This window comes from Salvelinus alpinus, chromosome 1 (assembly GCF_045679555.1).
Source record: "Salvelinus alpinus chromosome 1, SLU_Salpinus.1, whole genome shotgun sequence".
In the NCBI taxonomy this organism is placed as follows: domain Eukaryota; kingdom Metazoa; phylum Chordata; class Actinopteri; order Salmoniformes; family Salmonidae; genus Salvelinus; species Salvelinus alpinus.
In genome coordinates this window covers 49,873,527-49,888,988 of record NC_092086.1, presented here as the reverse complement: position 1 = coordinate 49,888,988, position 15,462 = coordinate 49,873,527, and the positions used below count along the sequence as shown (strand labels likewise).

The window sequence follows — 15,462 nt, the reverse complement described above, 5'->3', positions numbered from 1 at the left end:
CTACTCAATACTGCCCCTGCAGTCATAAGAAGTTAAACAGTTTAAATGAGCTGTTATTGTGAGCAAGACCTGCCCTCTGGTGGGGGTTCTTCAACATCACAACTATTTATCTTACTAGTTCAGTCAAGGCAACAGTAAACATCTCGTTCCCCCACAATAACATGCATATACTGGTGTAACTAAAGTACAAAAAATTAAAACAATGAAATAATTCTATTGACAGTCATTTAGCCAACATATATTTTATTCATTTCATATAAAAACAACAAATATTTAAAAAATCAAAACAGGTGCTTATTTGAACCTTTCTTCACAGGGACTCAAATGTAAAAGCCCACCACAGTCACACAGTCAGTCCCAGAAAGGGCAGTACATCAGGGCCAGACTCACATCATCACTTAGTAGGCAACTCCAACTTGTAGGCAGCTCAAATTCATTACAACCAGTTAGGCAGTCATTTGGAAGCAGGGTGCTACAGCAACCCTCCACTAGAAGGCAGGGTGAACCTAGGACATTTCACTTCTCTTCTCTCATCTCCATTCCTCCCTCCCTGCCCCATTCTTCCCACATACGTGCCTGCCTGTCAGTCTCTCTCTCCCTCCATAATTTTTTCCCCTTTTCTCCAATTTTCTCGCCCTTCTCTTTCGGCCCTGAGCTCTTCTGCTCTGATCGGTTCCAGACCTGCCACTGAGCTCTTCATGCCGACTCAACATTCCACAGTTGGAGACGATAACACACACACGATCCCCCTCACTCCTCCGTCTCCTTCCATCCTCCCTCCCCCCTCTCTCCTCAGCCCCATTCGTCCGCTTTACAGAGCAGAAAAGAGCTGGTTTTGAAGCGTGGCTCACTGGCCCACCAGTGAGTTTTCTATCTAAAACTTCTCCAAAGCATTCCACGGAGCAGGACAGAAATCTGGTCATGAGAAGGAGCGAACTGTAGGAGGAATGTTATGAGGGGGAAGAAAACATCTGTCTTTGCCTCCTATTCAAACGGGAACCCAGAGGTCAGGGTTTTGGTTGATTCCCTGCATTAAATCTGGTTGTGACCTGTTAGAAACCTTACTTTCCTCCTTCCAATAATGTACTACACAAGTTTAAGACATGACAAGGGGAAATAATATGGATGAGTTGATCTTTCTATTTCTAAATATTTGAATTATGTGGTGGATCATTTCCCTTTTCAAACTAGTTCTTTGGTTTTCCTAGCTGTATTTTGCATTGATATGGAGAGTAACCCTTAAGTAAGGTTCTCTAGTACCTTGTGGAACATACCACATACAAAAGTGTGTTGCAACATCCAGAAATGTAATACTGTATGCTATTTGATAGTTTTGATGTCTTCACTATTATTCTACAATGTAGAAAAAAGTAAAAAATAAAGAAAAACCCTGGAATGAGTAGGTGTGTCCAAACTTTTGACTGCTACTGTACATGTTGACTCATGTCAGATGTGTCACTTTTCAAGTGAATGACCTACAGGTGACCTAAGTTACACAACATGACCAAAGGTATGTGGACATCTGTTCATCGAAAATCTTGTTCCAAAATAATGGGCATTAATATGGAGTTGGTCCCCCCTTTGTTGCTATAACAGCCTCCACTCTTCTGTGAAGGCTTTCCACTAGATGTTGGAACATTGCTGCGGGGACTTGTTTCCATTCAGCCATAAGACCATTAGTGAGGTCGGGCACTGATGTTGGGCAATTAGGCGTTGCTCGCAGTCGGCGTTCCAATTCATTCCAAAAGTGTTCGATGAGGTTGAGGTCAGGACCTCGCTTTGTGCACAGGGACATTGTCATGCTGAAACAGGAAAGGGCCTTCCCCAAGCTGTTGCCACAAAGTTGGAAGCACAGAATCGTCTAGAATGTCATTGTATGCTGTAGCGTTAAGATTTCCCTTCACTGGAACTAAGGGGCTTAGCCCGAACCATTAAAAACAGCCCCAGACCGTTAGTCCTTCTCCACCAAACTTTACAGTTGGCACTATGCATTCGGGCAGGTAGCATTTTGCTGGCATCAGCCAAAGCCCAGATTCTTCCGTCGGAATGCCAGATGGTAAAGCGTGATTCATCACTCCAGAGAATGCATTTCCACTGCTCCAGAGTCCAATGGTGGCGAGCTAAACACCACTCCAGCCGACGCTTGGCATTGAGCATGGTGATCTTAGGCTTGTGTGCCGCTGCTCGGCCATGGAAACCCATTTTCATGAAGCTCCTGACGAACAGTTCTTGTGCTGATGTTGCTTCCACAGGCAATTTGTAACTCAGGAGTGAGTGTTGCAACCAAGGACAGACAATTTATTTCTACACGATACGCGCTTCAGCACTCGGCGGTACCGTTCTGTGAGCTTGTGCGGCCTACGACTTCGCGGCTGAGCCGTTGTTGCTCTTGGAGTATACCACTTCACCCTATCAGCATTTACAGTTGACCAGGGCAGCTCCAGCAGGTCAGAAATTTGACGAACTGACTTGTTTGAAAGGTGGCATCAAAGTCACTGAGCTCTTCCAGTAAGGCCATTCTACTGCTAATGTTTGTCTATGGAGATTGCATGGCCGTGTGCTCGATTTTATACACCTGTCAGCAACGGGCGTGGCTGAAATAGCCGAATCCACTAATTTGAATGGGTGTCCACATACTTTTGTATATATAGGGTATGTTTTCCATGGCTGCAGGTCAGTGTGTAATCGTACCACCAACAAACACAGACATTAACATGGGAAATCTAACCATCCGTACCAGTCATGAGACGAACACTGACGTTCACCTACTTCACACCATGTTACTAATCCAAAAGCCAAAGGAAGGAAATAAAACAAAAACAATTGAAAAGTATCTTAGTAATAATGCATAAACAAAGGAGTGAATGCACTGTCCTTTGCTTAAAGTAACTGTCTAGGGGCCTCCCGAGTGGCGCAGCGGTCTAAGGCACTGCAGTGCAGTGCTTGAGGTGCCACTACAGACCTGGGTGCGATACCAGGCTGTGTCACAACTGTCCGTGACTGGGAGTTCCATAGGGCGGCGCACAATTGGCCCAGCGTTGTCCGGGTTAGGGGAGGGTTCGGCCGGGGGTGCTTTACTTGGCTCATCGCGCTCTAGCAACTCCTTGTGGCAGGCCAGGCGCCTGCAGGCTGACTTCACTCATCAGTTGAACAGTGCAGCTGGCGGGTGGGTGTTGAAAAGTGTGGTTTGGCGGGTCATGTATCGGAAGGCGCATGACTCGACCTTCGCCCCTCCTGAGCCCTTTGGGGAGTTGCAGCGATGAGACAACAACAACAAAGTAACTGTCTAGTGAAAATCTCACTTTTAAAAGTTCACATTCTGTTAACTCATAACCTAGTAATGTTGTTGACTTATCCTATATTCGTATTTGTGGTCAAAGCATGAATTGGAGAAAAAATACTTCAAAAACCCCCACCTCAAACCTGTATCTCAAACAGACTGTCTAAAAAACGCTTGCTATTTCCTCATAGAGGAGGATTTTATTCTCCTGTGGAGGATGGGCTGGCCAATCAGCGGTGTACTCGCATTAATATGTTTAATGACCGGTACACTCCCGCACCATTCTGTTGTTGGTGTACACCCACACCATTCCAACACAGAAAAGCTGCTTTTAAACACACCTAATTAAAAATGATTTGAAGGAAAAGTATTTCACTCATAGTGTAATTAATTATAGGTCCAATTTCATAGAAATCTGGAAACACTGGACAGTTACTTTAAGTAATACATGTTGGCTCTTCTCATGATGGTGGTAGAAAGTACTAAAACAAACCCTCTAAAACCCTCTAGAATGTTACATACTGAGATATAATACCCTTATCTACCCCATTACACTGTACCAAGACAACAAAAGACGGTATCAGCCTGTATCAACGTCAAATCTCTGCCCCTTCCCCCTCTCTCTCTCCTACTGTATGTGCAGTTGTGGTGAACAGGCCAGGGACTCTTTAAAATCACTCTAAAATCGTCTCTCTAAAATCCCTGTCCTCTTCTCTTCCACACTGAAGTAAGTATTGCTTTCCAACCAGTCTTTGCTGACGTGTCAGTCAGAACAGAAGGGAGGGAGGGAAGGGGACGGGCAACAACAAAAGCTTCACCACAACAACCAGAATTAGAAGGAGGATTCACTACATATTCACTACAGCTGCACTGGACAAAAAACACACAAACAAACCAAAAGGAAATATACAAAACAAACCTGATGTTAACCTCAGGTAAATACTGTCATGGTCTCGATGGAGGTTGTGTTGATATTTGGATGATACTGAGTCTCCTGACAAGGGAAGAACTGGTGCAACGCATTAGTCTTTGGCTTTCGGCATCTGCCTTTTAGACATAGCGACCAAAAAACAGGAAGTGTTTGAAATGAAATGTGAAACTAACATTAGAAACATTATTGCTATACTACTAAAAAAAAGCAGTTCATATTGTAATTTGCATATTATTAACCACATTGGAGAATGACTGTATAAAGGGAATTTGATTGGCATCTGCTGCGCTCTACACAGCACAGACCTTCAGCATCTTCAACATCTTTCCGAACAGAACAGGGACATAAAACGTAGAAGCAGAATGTGTATCAGTCAGACAGTATTAGGTACTCCCAGGTGTCTCCTGCCCCGGGGGGAGGGGCCAGTCCTGGTTGGCTGTGCTACTCCGGCTGCTCGTTGAGCTCCATGTCAGACACCAGGATGTTCTTCTCGGCCTGTTCGGAGGGGTTGGACTTGGTGCGGCTGTAGCGCGCCCCCTCGTAAGATCCCCGGGAGCCTGCCTGGTGCCGGCGGTACAGGTAGATCACGCCCGCAATGAGGATCACCAACACCAGACCCGTCACCATGATCACAATCAGAGTGGGCAGGTGGTCCTCTTCAGCTGAGACAAACAGGGAGGGAGGGGGAGAAAGAGTGAGAGCGGGAGAGAGGAAGAGAGGGACAATTATTATTATTTTTTTTACAGATTAGCATTACCGATTTAAACAAATCTAACATTTGATGACTTGAACAAACAACATAGGATATCCTAACCATACTTACAGACTACCGCCAAAGCCTCAGCACCTGCAACGGAAAAGATAACATTCGAGTTGTGTTGTCAGCTCAGAGATTGCTGTTTGCAGTTATAAATGAAGCACAGTAAGTGGTTATACAGCTTTGCTATCACTGTATCATGCTTTGTATCACTCTACATGTATGACATTGTCCATAGTGTTATTTGTCTGCGCTACAGGGTGAGGCCTTCCTTACTGCGTGGCCGTTTGCAGATGACTCCGTGTGTGCGGTTCTTGCAGGTGCCTGGTTTCCAAAGGCCTGTGTTGCTCTGGATCCAGAAGCAGGTGTTGGGAAACAGCATGCTCAGGTTGGTGCCCTGCACCTCCCAGTTAGTGAACTTCACCTCTGCACTCTCAGACCACATCAGACTGCCCCCTGCAGGACAACACCAGGAACAACACACACACACACACCTGTCTGAAGAATATCTTGAAATAGCCCTGGAATACCTTAATGCAAAAAGGTGTGTACAAATCATGTATGTAATATATGAATGAGTATATGGATAGCATATGTCACTCTGATAAATGACTCTTCTTACAGTACCCATTAGATTATATGACCTTACAGTATATGATATTTACATGTTTTTAACAGTCTGTGTATACTTTTCACTGTGTACATCCTGAGGAGTTCCTTACCTTTGGAGTTAAAGGTCATACCCAGCCAGGCTCCGTGGGCCTGCTCCTGGTAGCCCTGGATGTGCTCCCACACAAAGCCATTCTCTGTTTCATCCAGGACCGACAGCAGCTGGCCACCCACTGGGGGGTGAGAGAGAGAAAGAGAGAGATTCCCAAACCTTCCATAACAAAGCCATCACCTACAGAGAGATGAACCTGGAGAAGAGTCCCCTAAGCAAGCTGGTCCTAGGGCTCTGTTCACAAACACAAACACACCCCACAGAGCCCCAGGACAACAGCACAATTAGACCCAACCAAATCATGAGAAAACAAAAAGATAATTACTTGACACATTGGAAAGAATTAACAAAAAAACAGAGCAAACTAGAATGCTATTTGTTCCTAAACAGAGAGTACACAGTGGCAGAATACCTGACCACTGTGACTGACCCAAACTTAAGGAAAGCTTTGACTATGTACAGACTCAGTGAGCATAGCCTTGCTATTGAGAAAGGCCGCCGTAGGCAGACATGGCTCTCAAGAGAAGACAGGCTATGTGCACACTGCCCACAAAATGAGGTGGAAACTGAGCTGCACTTCCTAACCTCCTGCCCAATGTATGACCATATTAGAGAGACATATTTCCCTCAGATTACACAGATCCACAAAGAATTCGAAAACAAATCCAATTTTGATAAACTCCCATATCTACTGGGTGAAATTCCACAGTGTGCCATCACAGCAGCAAGATTTGTGACCTGTTGCCACAAGAAAAGGGCAACCAGTGAAGAACAAACACCACTGTAAATACAACCCATATTTATGTTTATTTATTTTAACTTGTGTGCTTTAACCATTTGTACATTGTTACAACACTGCATATATATAATATGACATTTGTAATGTCTTTATTGTTTTGAAACTTCTGTATGTGTAATGTTTACTGTTCATTTTTATTGTTTATTTGACTTTTGTATATTATCTACCTCACTTGCTTTGGCAATGTTAACACATGTTTCCCATGCCAATAAAGCCCCTTGAATTGAATTGAATTGAGAGAGAGAAAGAGAGAGAGAGAGAGAGAGAGAGAGAGAGAGAGAGGGAGGGAGGGAGAGGGGGGGAGAGAGAGAGAGGGGGAGAGAGAGAGAGAGAGAGAGAGAGAGAGAGAGAGAGAGAGAGAGAGAGAGAGAGAGAGAGAGAGAGAGAGAGAGAGAGAGAGAGAGAGAGAGAGAGAGAGAGAGAGGATCAGATAACCATATTGAGATAATTAAATGCGGTCGGAGAGGAGTTGACAGACAGAGGGAGGTGTGAAACAGAGAAAAAGCGAGATGATGATGAGGGAAAATTAAACTGGGAAATCAGGAGATGATAAAGCGAGTGCATTTCAATAAAAGCTCAATGAATCACAACTAACTCAGACTTATTGACGTATTTGGTCATTGACGTCAGTACTGAGGGCTGAAAGCTCTCTCCATGATAACAGCGGTTGAATGGATAGAACTGTAATGTACTCTGTGTTCTTTTTGTGTCACAATGTGCATGTAAAGTGTCACATATAGAGACTGTTTGTATTTGTATTTATTATGGATCCCCATTAGCTACATACAGAGACTGTTTGTATTTATTTTGGATCCCCATTAGCTAGATATAGAGACTGTTTGTATTTGTATTTATTATGGATCCCCATTAGCTACATATAGAGACTGTTTGTATTTATTATGGATCCCCATTAGCTAGATATAGAGACTGTTTGTATTTGTATTTATTATGGATCCCCATTAGCTACATATAGAGACTGTTTGTATTTGTATTTATTATGGATCCCCATTAGCTACATATAGAGACTGTTTGTATTTATTATGGATCCCCATTAGCTAGATATAGAGACTGTTTGTATTTATTATGGATCCCCATTAGCTGCTCTTCCTGGGGTCTGGCAAAATTAAGGCAGTTATACAATTTTAAAAACATTACAATACATTCATAACAGATTTCAGAACACACTAAGTGTGTGCCCTCAGGCCCCTACTCCACTACTACATATCTACAACAGAAAATCCTAGGGTATGTGTGTGTATAGTGCGTATGTTATCATGTGTGTGTACGCATCAAATTAAAACAAACTTTATTTGTCACATGCGCCGAATACAACAAGTGTAGGCTTACTTACAAGCCCTTAACCAACAGTGCAGTTCAAGAAGAGTTAAGAAAATATTTCCCAAATAAACTAAAGCAAAAAATAATAAAAAGTCACACAATAAAATAACAATAACGAGGCTATATAAAGGGGATACCGATACCGAGTCAGTGTGCGAGGGTACAGGTGAGTTGAGGTAATTTGTACATGTAGGTAGTGGTGAAGTGACTATGCATAGATAATTATGTGCATGTGTCTGTGTGTATGTGCATGTGTCTGTGTGTATGTGCATGTGTCTGTGTGTATGTGCATGTGTCTGTGTGTATGTGCATGTGTCTGTGTGTATGTGCATGTGTCTGTGTGTATGTGCATGTGTCTATGTGTATGTGCATGTGTCTGTGTGTATGTGCATGTGTCTGTGTGTATGTGCATGTGTCTGTGTGTATGTGCATGTGTCTGTGTGTATGTGCATGTGTCTGTGTGTATGTGCATGTGTCTGTGTGTATGTGCATGTGTCTGTGTGTATGTGCATGTGTCTGTGTGTATGTGCATGTGTCTATGTGTATGTGCATGTGTCTATGTGTATGTGCATGTGTCTGTGTGTATGTGCATGTGTCTGTGTGTATGTGCATGTGTCTGTGTGTATGTGCATGTGTCTGTGTGTATGTGCATGTGTCTATGTGTATGTGCATGTGTCTGTGTGTATGTGCATGTGTCTGTGTGTATGTGCATGTGTCTGTGTGTATGTGCATGTGTCTGTGTGTATGTGCATGTGTCTGTGTGTATGTGCATGTGTCTGTGTGTATGTGCATGTGTCTGTGTGTATGTGCATGTGTCTGTGTGTATGTGCATGTGTCTGTGTGTATGTGCATGTGTCTGTGTGTATGTGCATGTGTCTGTGTGTATGTGCATGTGTCTGTGTGTATGTGCATGTGTCTATGTGTATGTGCATGTGTCTGTGTGTATGTGCATGTGTCTGTGTGTATGTGCATGTGTCTGTGTGTATGTGCATGTGTCTGTGTGTATGTGCATGTGTCTGTGTGTATGTGCATGTGTCTGTGTGTATGTGCATGTGTCTGTGTGTATGTGCATGTGTCTGTGTGTATGTGCATGTGTCTATGTGTATGTGCATGTGTCTATGTGTATGTGTCTGTGTGTATGTGCATGTGTCTGTGTGTATGTGCATGTGTCTGTGTGTATGTGCATGTGTCTGTGTGTATGTGCATGTGTCTGTGTGTATGTGCATGTGTCTGTGTGTATGTGCATGTGTCTGTGTGTATGTGCATGTGTCTGTGTGTATGTGCATGTGTCTGTGTGTATGTGCATGTGTCTGTGTGTATGTGCATGTGTCTGTGTGTATGTGCATGTGTCTGTGTGTATGTGCATGTGTCTGTGTGTATGTGCATGTGTCTATGTGTATGTGCATGTGTCTGTGTGTATGTGCATGTGTCTATGTGTATGTGCATGTGTCTGTGTGTATGTGCATGTGTCTGTGTGTATGTGCATGTGTCTGTGTGTATGTGCATGTGTCTGTGTGTATGTGCATGTGTCTGTGCCTAAGTTTGTGTTGCTTCACAGTTCCGCTGTTCCATAAGGTGCATTTTATCTGTTTTTTTTAAATCTGATTCTACTGCTGCATCAGTTACCTGATGTGGAATAGAGTTCCATGTAGTCATGGCTCTATGTAGTACTGTGCGCCTCCCATAGACTGTTCTGGACTTGGGGACTGCGAAGAGACCTCTATGTCTTGTGGGTTATGCATGGATGTGCATGGGTGTCTCGGTGCTCCCGAGTGGCGCAGCGTTCTAAGGCACTGCATCTCAGTGCTAGAGGCGTCACTACAGACCCTGGTTCAATTCCAGGCTGTATCACAACCGGCCGTGATTGGGAGTCCCATAGGGCTGCGCACAATTGGCCCAGCGTCGTCCAGGTTAGGGTTTGGCCAGGGTAGGCTGTCATTGTAAATAAGAATTTGTTCTTAACCTCTTGAGAATACAGGGTGTAATATTTTCGCATTAGCATAATTTGCTCTACAGATTAAACTGCCTCTTATTCAATCATTGCTCTTACTATATGCATATGAATCATACCATTGGAAAGAAGACAATCTCTAGTTTCTAAATCCGTTTCAATTTTGTCTCTGAGTGATACAGAAGTCATTTCACAGCACTTTCCATGACCAAGAACATAAAATCAAGATGTTTTGTGCTGGCTTCAAAGCTCTGCCTATATATGGTCATGCCTCCTATGACCCGAAACACAACTCACTGGCCTTCCTCTGGGTGTCTAGAGGACGTCAGAGGAAAAATTTCTTGTCTATCTGGGACTGACGTGAAATGAGAGCAAAATCTTTGGCATGACCGACAACTTCCGGTTCTCGATTGGATGGAATTTGAGCTACGTTTTTCTTGTGTTGTGCGGCCATTATTATCTCCGTGTCGAAGTTTGTTTGATACATGTGACCAGATCATCGTAATGTATGTTTTTTCAATATAGTTTAATCAGATTATTTGATTTTTTTAGGGAGTTTTGCGGTGTTCAGTTGTTAGATTTTAGTATCGTTTGAGAAATACGTGCCACTCGACCGGTACCTGTGCTAAATGGAGTGAGAAAGGAACATTTCTGAACGGAACCAACGACTCATCTTGACAAAGGACACTTTGATCAACATTCTGATGAAAGATCAGCCATAGTAAGACCCAATTTACGATTTTATATCATATCTGTTGTGCATGTGAACTGGACGTGGGCGCCTAGCCGAATCTGCCTGGTAAAAATATCGTGTCCTCCGCTAACGTGGTTAGCTAATAGATTTACATATTCTGTCTTCCCTGTAAAACATTTTGAAAATCTGAAATGGTGGCTTTATTCACAAGACCTGTATCTTTCATCTGGTGTCTTGGACTTGTGATTTAATGATATTTAGATGCTACAAGTTACTTGTGACGCTATGCTAGCTGTGCTAATCAGTGGGGTGAGTTGGGGGGTGCTACCGGATCAGGGTTGCTGACTCGTGAGAAGTTAACTTACTTGGCTAGTTAAATAAAGATTTTTTTTTAAAGTCTGAGCTGTGTGTTAGTTGTTTAAACAGACAGCTCGGTGCTTTCAACATGTCAAACCTCTCACAAGTACTAGTGATGAAGTCTATCTCTCCTCCACTTTGAGCCAGGAGAGATTGATTATTAATGTTTGGTCTCTGTGTACATTCAAGTGCCAGCTGTGCTGCCCTGTTCTGAGTCAATTGCAATTTTCCCAAGTCCCTCTTTGTGGCACCTGACCACACGACTGAACAGTAGTCCAGGTGCAACAAAACCAGGGCCTGTAGGACCTGCCTTGTTGATAGTGCTGTTAAGAAGGCAGAGCAATGCTTTATTATGGACAGCCTTCTCCCCATCTTAGCTACTGTTTTATCATTATGTTTTGACCATGACAGTTTACAATCAAGGGTTGCTCAAAGCAGTTTAGTGACCTCAACTTGCTCAATTTCCACATTATTTATTACAATATTTAGTTGAGGTTAAGGGTTTAGTGAATGATTTGTCCCAAATACAATGCTTTTAGTTTTTTAAATATTTAGGACTAACTTATTCCTTGCCACCCATTCTGAAACTAACTGCAGCTCTTTGTTAAGTGTTGCAATCATTTCAGTCGCTATAGTAGCTGACGTGTAGTGTTGAGTCATCCGTATACATACACACACTGGCTTTACTCAAAGCCAGTGGCATGTTGTTAGTAATGATTGAAAAAAGTAAGGGGCCTAGACAGCTACCCTGGGGAATTCCTGATTCTACCTGGATTATGTTGGAGAGGCTTCCATTATAGAACACCCTCTAAGTTCTGTTAGACAGGTAACTCTTTATCCACAATATAGCAGGGGATATATAGCAGGGGATTTAAAGCCATAACACATATGTTTTTTAGCAGCAGACTATGACCAATAATGTCAAAAGCCGCACTGAAGTCCAGCAAAACAATGTGTCAAGTGCAATGTCTGTTCGCTCCTCATTACACACCATGGACCAACAAATATTCTTTACATCAACAACATAAGGTCACTATGACCTCTCCTACACTATATTAGGCCCAGCCTTTGGAACTTTGTTTTTCCTAGATATGGCTACTATATTGTGATCACTACATCCGATGGATCTGAATACTGCTTTCAAGCACATTTCTGCAGCATTAGTAAAGACGTGATCAATACATGTTGATGATTTCATTCTACCCTGGTAGGTTGCAGACGGAAGGTTGCCGACGCCGACTTTGAAACCGTAGGGGAAGGAGTAGGAGTAGGCACAGCGGGCCTCTCGTTGGGAGAGCTTTGCGGGAGGACTGCTTTGCGGGAGGCCGCTGTCTTCGGCTTCCACGGCTCAAGACATGCGACCATCGTTGATTGCCATGCTCCTCTTGCTGTGCTCCTTCGACTCCGCTATCAGATGGGGAAAGTGAGGCAGGAGATGGCTCCCCTGGTGAACGAACTCCTGGCAACACCGGCCAGTCGGATAACGACAAACGACAAGGCTGAGATGCATCCAACAAGTGCGAACGCCGTCCAGCCATCGGCGTAGGAAAGGAAAACATTTCACTCTGCGTTTTCCCTAGTTTTTTTTACTTAGGCTGGTGACCTGCATAATCAAGGAAGCAACCTCAAGCCTTTAATCCTCGGCAGCAAACAATTGCCGCATTGGAACTCTGAGTGATCTGGTTTGTCCCAAAACAAAGCGTAGTAGATAGAGCTCCTACAGGGCTGGAACCATTAATTTACTTCTCCAGATAAGGAGGGTTCCATTGGAAAACTAATCTGGGACTAACTTTGTTAGCTTGATGGCTAGCAGCTTAGCTAGGTTAGCGGCTCTTTCAAGCAGACTTTAACCTGTCAGTTAAGCGGGATTCCAGGACAAGAAATAGCAGTCCTAGCTACTAAAGTCTAACCGCGTCGCAGAATCCACTGGTGTACGTCCAAAATGGCATCCTATTCTCTATAGGGCTCTGGTCAAAAGTAGTGTACTACATAGGCAAAAGGATACCATTTGGAACACAGCCGATGTGCATGTAAAAAGACTAAGGAATGTCTGGCTGACTAAGGGCATTGGCTGTTGACAGAGTGTCCTCCTTACCCTTCCTGCAGGAGGAGTGGGCGTCGGTCTGCAGCCGGAGGTTCTGCAGGTTGAAGGAGTAGCAGTGGTTCCTGAAAGTCACCCAGGCCCAGTCGCCCAGAGAGTGAGGGCACTGTCCTGGGAAACTCCACTTGTGCACCACAGCCTCCTCTGGTGGAGAGAGAGAGAGAGAGAGAGAGAGAGAGAGAGAGAGAGAGAGAGAGAGAGAGAGAGAGAGAGAGAGAGAGAGAGAGAGAGAGAGAGAGAGAGAGAGAGAGAGAGAGAGAGAGAGAGAGAGAGAGAGAGAGAGAGAGAGAGAGAGAGAGAGAGAGAGAGAGAGAGAGAGAGAGGTGGGTCACGATCAGATGAGCTCCTGCATTTTTCAGCATTTTCTTTAAAAAAGATAAATTTAGAGTTAGATAAACTTGGATTTTTTGTCAGGAACCCATACAGGATGCTACCCTCTACAACATAACCTTCACTTCAAATCAAAACTCAAAACCTACAACCTGATTTTGGACGGATTTACGGAATCACCTGGAAGGTTCACATCTACCAAGGATTAATTATTATATTCAGCAAATCCTCTGGAAAACAACAGAAACCTGAGAACACCACCCAACCTGGAACTGAGTGAGTAATGTTTAGTCTGAAACTATATTTGATTTCCAAAAGCCAAGAAGAAAAATACATGACACTACTTTATAAGGACTGAATAGTAATATAATTCTGCCAAGCTTGATACAGCTTCAACTAGCACTTAAGTGTCAAGTGAGAGGTGTCAAAGCCCATTAGCCCAACAATGGCAGGAGAGTCGAATAGTCTACCCCAACCAAATGGAGAGGCCTTAGAAGCTCCCTCCTGCTGTTCAGAGGTAATTAAAATACAGTACCCTGTGCATGTAAAAAATGACAAGACAAGAAAAGATCACAAAATGAAGCTCCTTATGGAAAATCAAGAGACACTTTTTGCTGACTATTACAAAAATGGGAACATCAGCAACCTTATCTTCCACACAAACCATCCCCAGGCATGGCACAGTGCTATATTAGCACACTACCCCTCTGTTAAGAGAGGGGGGGTTAACGAGGGGTGGAAACTCAGGATTCTTGACAATGAGGACGAGGAGTCAGCTAATATAAATCTCTATAAGTCTGGAACAGTATTGGTACAGGGCAACCACAAACAGTTTCAGCTGGACTTTCACCTAATCAAAGAATTAGCCCAGCAGGAGAAGCTCTCCCTTGATAAAGATACCCCCACCCCAAGTGGGTCAGACCAAACCTCTTCACCATATAACCCCACAGACGAGCAACCCTCAGCAGACAGTCAACCTCCCAGTACAGAGTACTTCTCCCTCATTGAAATGAAGGATAAATTCACCCAGCTGGAGGTAAGGCAGGTGGAGCTGGAACAGCAGGTGATCACACTCCAGTCAGCACAGACCCAGACAACAGTCCAGCACAACAACACCCCCTTAACCAGACCTGGAGAGCTGGAGGTGGATAAAGACATATCTGCACTATGGACAGTGGTGAGACAACATCAACAGGAGAAAGAACAGGAGCAGGAGAAGAACAGAGCACTAGAGGAGAGGATCAGACTACAGGAGGAGAGGGAGAGGGGGATGGAGGAGAGGATCAGACTACAGGAGGAGAGGGAGAAGGGGATGGAGGAGAGGATCAGACTACAGGAGGAGAGGGAGAAGGGGATGGAGGAGAGGATCAGACTGCTGGAGGAGAGGTTGAGGGGGATGGCATGTGACAGAGAACAACCCACTAGGGAGGTGGCCATCCCCACAGAGACGCCAGCAGAACAGCCCACCTCAGCACCCGACAAAAGTCTCGACACCACAGCAGAACAGTCCACACCAGACCCTGACCATAGAAACGACATCACAACAGAACAGACAAAAGAAAAACCCCAAGCCCAGCAGCTCTCACCCCCTCTGAGCACCCCCCCTGTCAGCCACCCTGATAGCCCTCCTGACAACCCCCCCACACCCACTGAGGACAAACACAAGACACAGATTGTCCTTCTTATGGACTCAAATGGGAAATATATAGAAGAAAAAAAACTTTTTCCCAAACACAGTGTGTCTAAACTCTGGTGTCCAAACACCCAGCGCGCCCTAGACCTTCTGTCTGAGGACAAACTAGGCTCACCTAGCCACATAATAATACACACAGGCACAAACGACCTGAGAGCACAGCAGGAAAGGGTGGCCACAGCACTGAAGGGAGTGATTGAAAAAGCTTCTTCTACTTTCCCCAACGCACAAGTGGTCATCTCCACCCTGCTACCACGAAAAGACTTCCACCCTGCTACAATACAGCGGGTAAACGCAAGCATTTCCCGTGACTGTGCCTCAAAACCAAATGTTTTTCTGGCCCACCACTCCACCCTGGACTTGAACAGCCTCTATGACCAGGTCCACCTCTACAAGGCAGCAGTGCCCACCTTTGCCCGGACTCTAAAGGACATCGCTCTCAAACGTAGCCCCAACACTTCACACAGGAGCAACAGATCAATAGACACCCCACCCAGACCAGCGAGACAC

General features: G+C 44.4%; 1 protein-coding gene across 1 annotated transcript in view; it reads right to left on the bottom strand.

Annotated features, from left to right (window-relative positions):
• Positions 1 to 226: 226 nt before the first annotated feature.
• LOC139579020 (C-type mannose receptor 2-like) overlaps positions 227 to 15,462 on the bottom strand; it is a 50,552-nt gene continuing 35,316 nt past the window's right edge. Inside the window, exons 25-29 of the mRNA XM_071407233.1 lie at positions 12,924 to 13,073; positions 5,691 to 5,810; positions 5,245 to 5,424; positions 5,035 to 5,058; positions 227 to 4,873 (exon numbers count right to left, since the gene is read on the bottom strand). Of these exons, the coding sequence (XP_071263334.1) occupies positions 4,653 to 4,873; positions 5,035 to 5,058; positions 5,245 to 5,424; positions 5,691 to 5,810; positions 12,924 to 13,073 (695 nt within the window). The 3' untranslated portion in view covers positions 227 to 4,652. The remainder of the gene's footprint in view (positions 4,874 to 5,034; positions 5,059 to 5,244; positions 5,425 to 5,690; positions 5,811 to 12,923; positions 13,074 to 15,462) is intronic.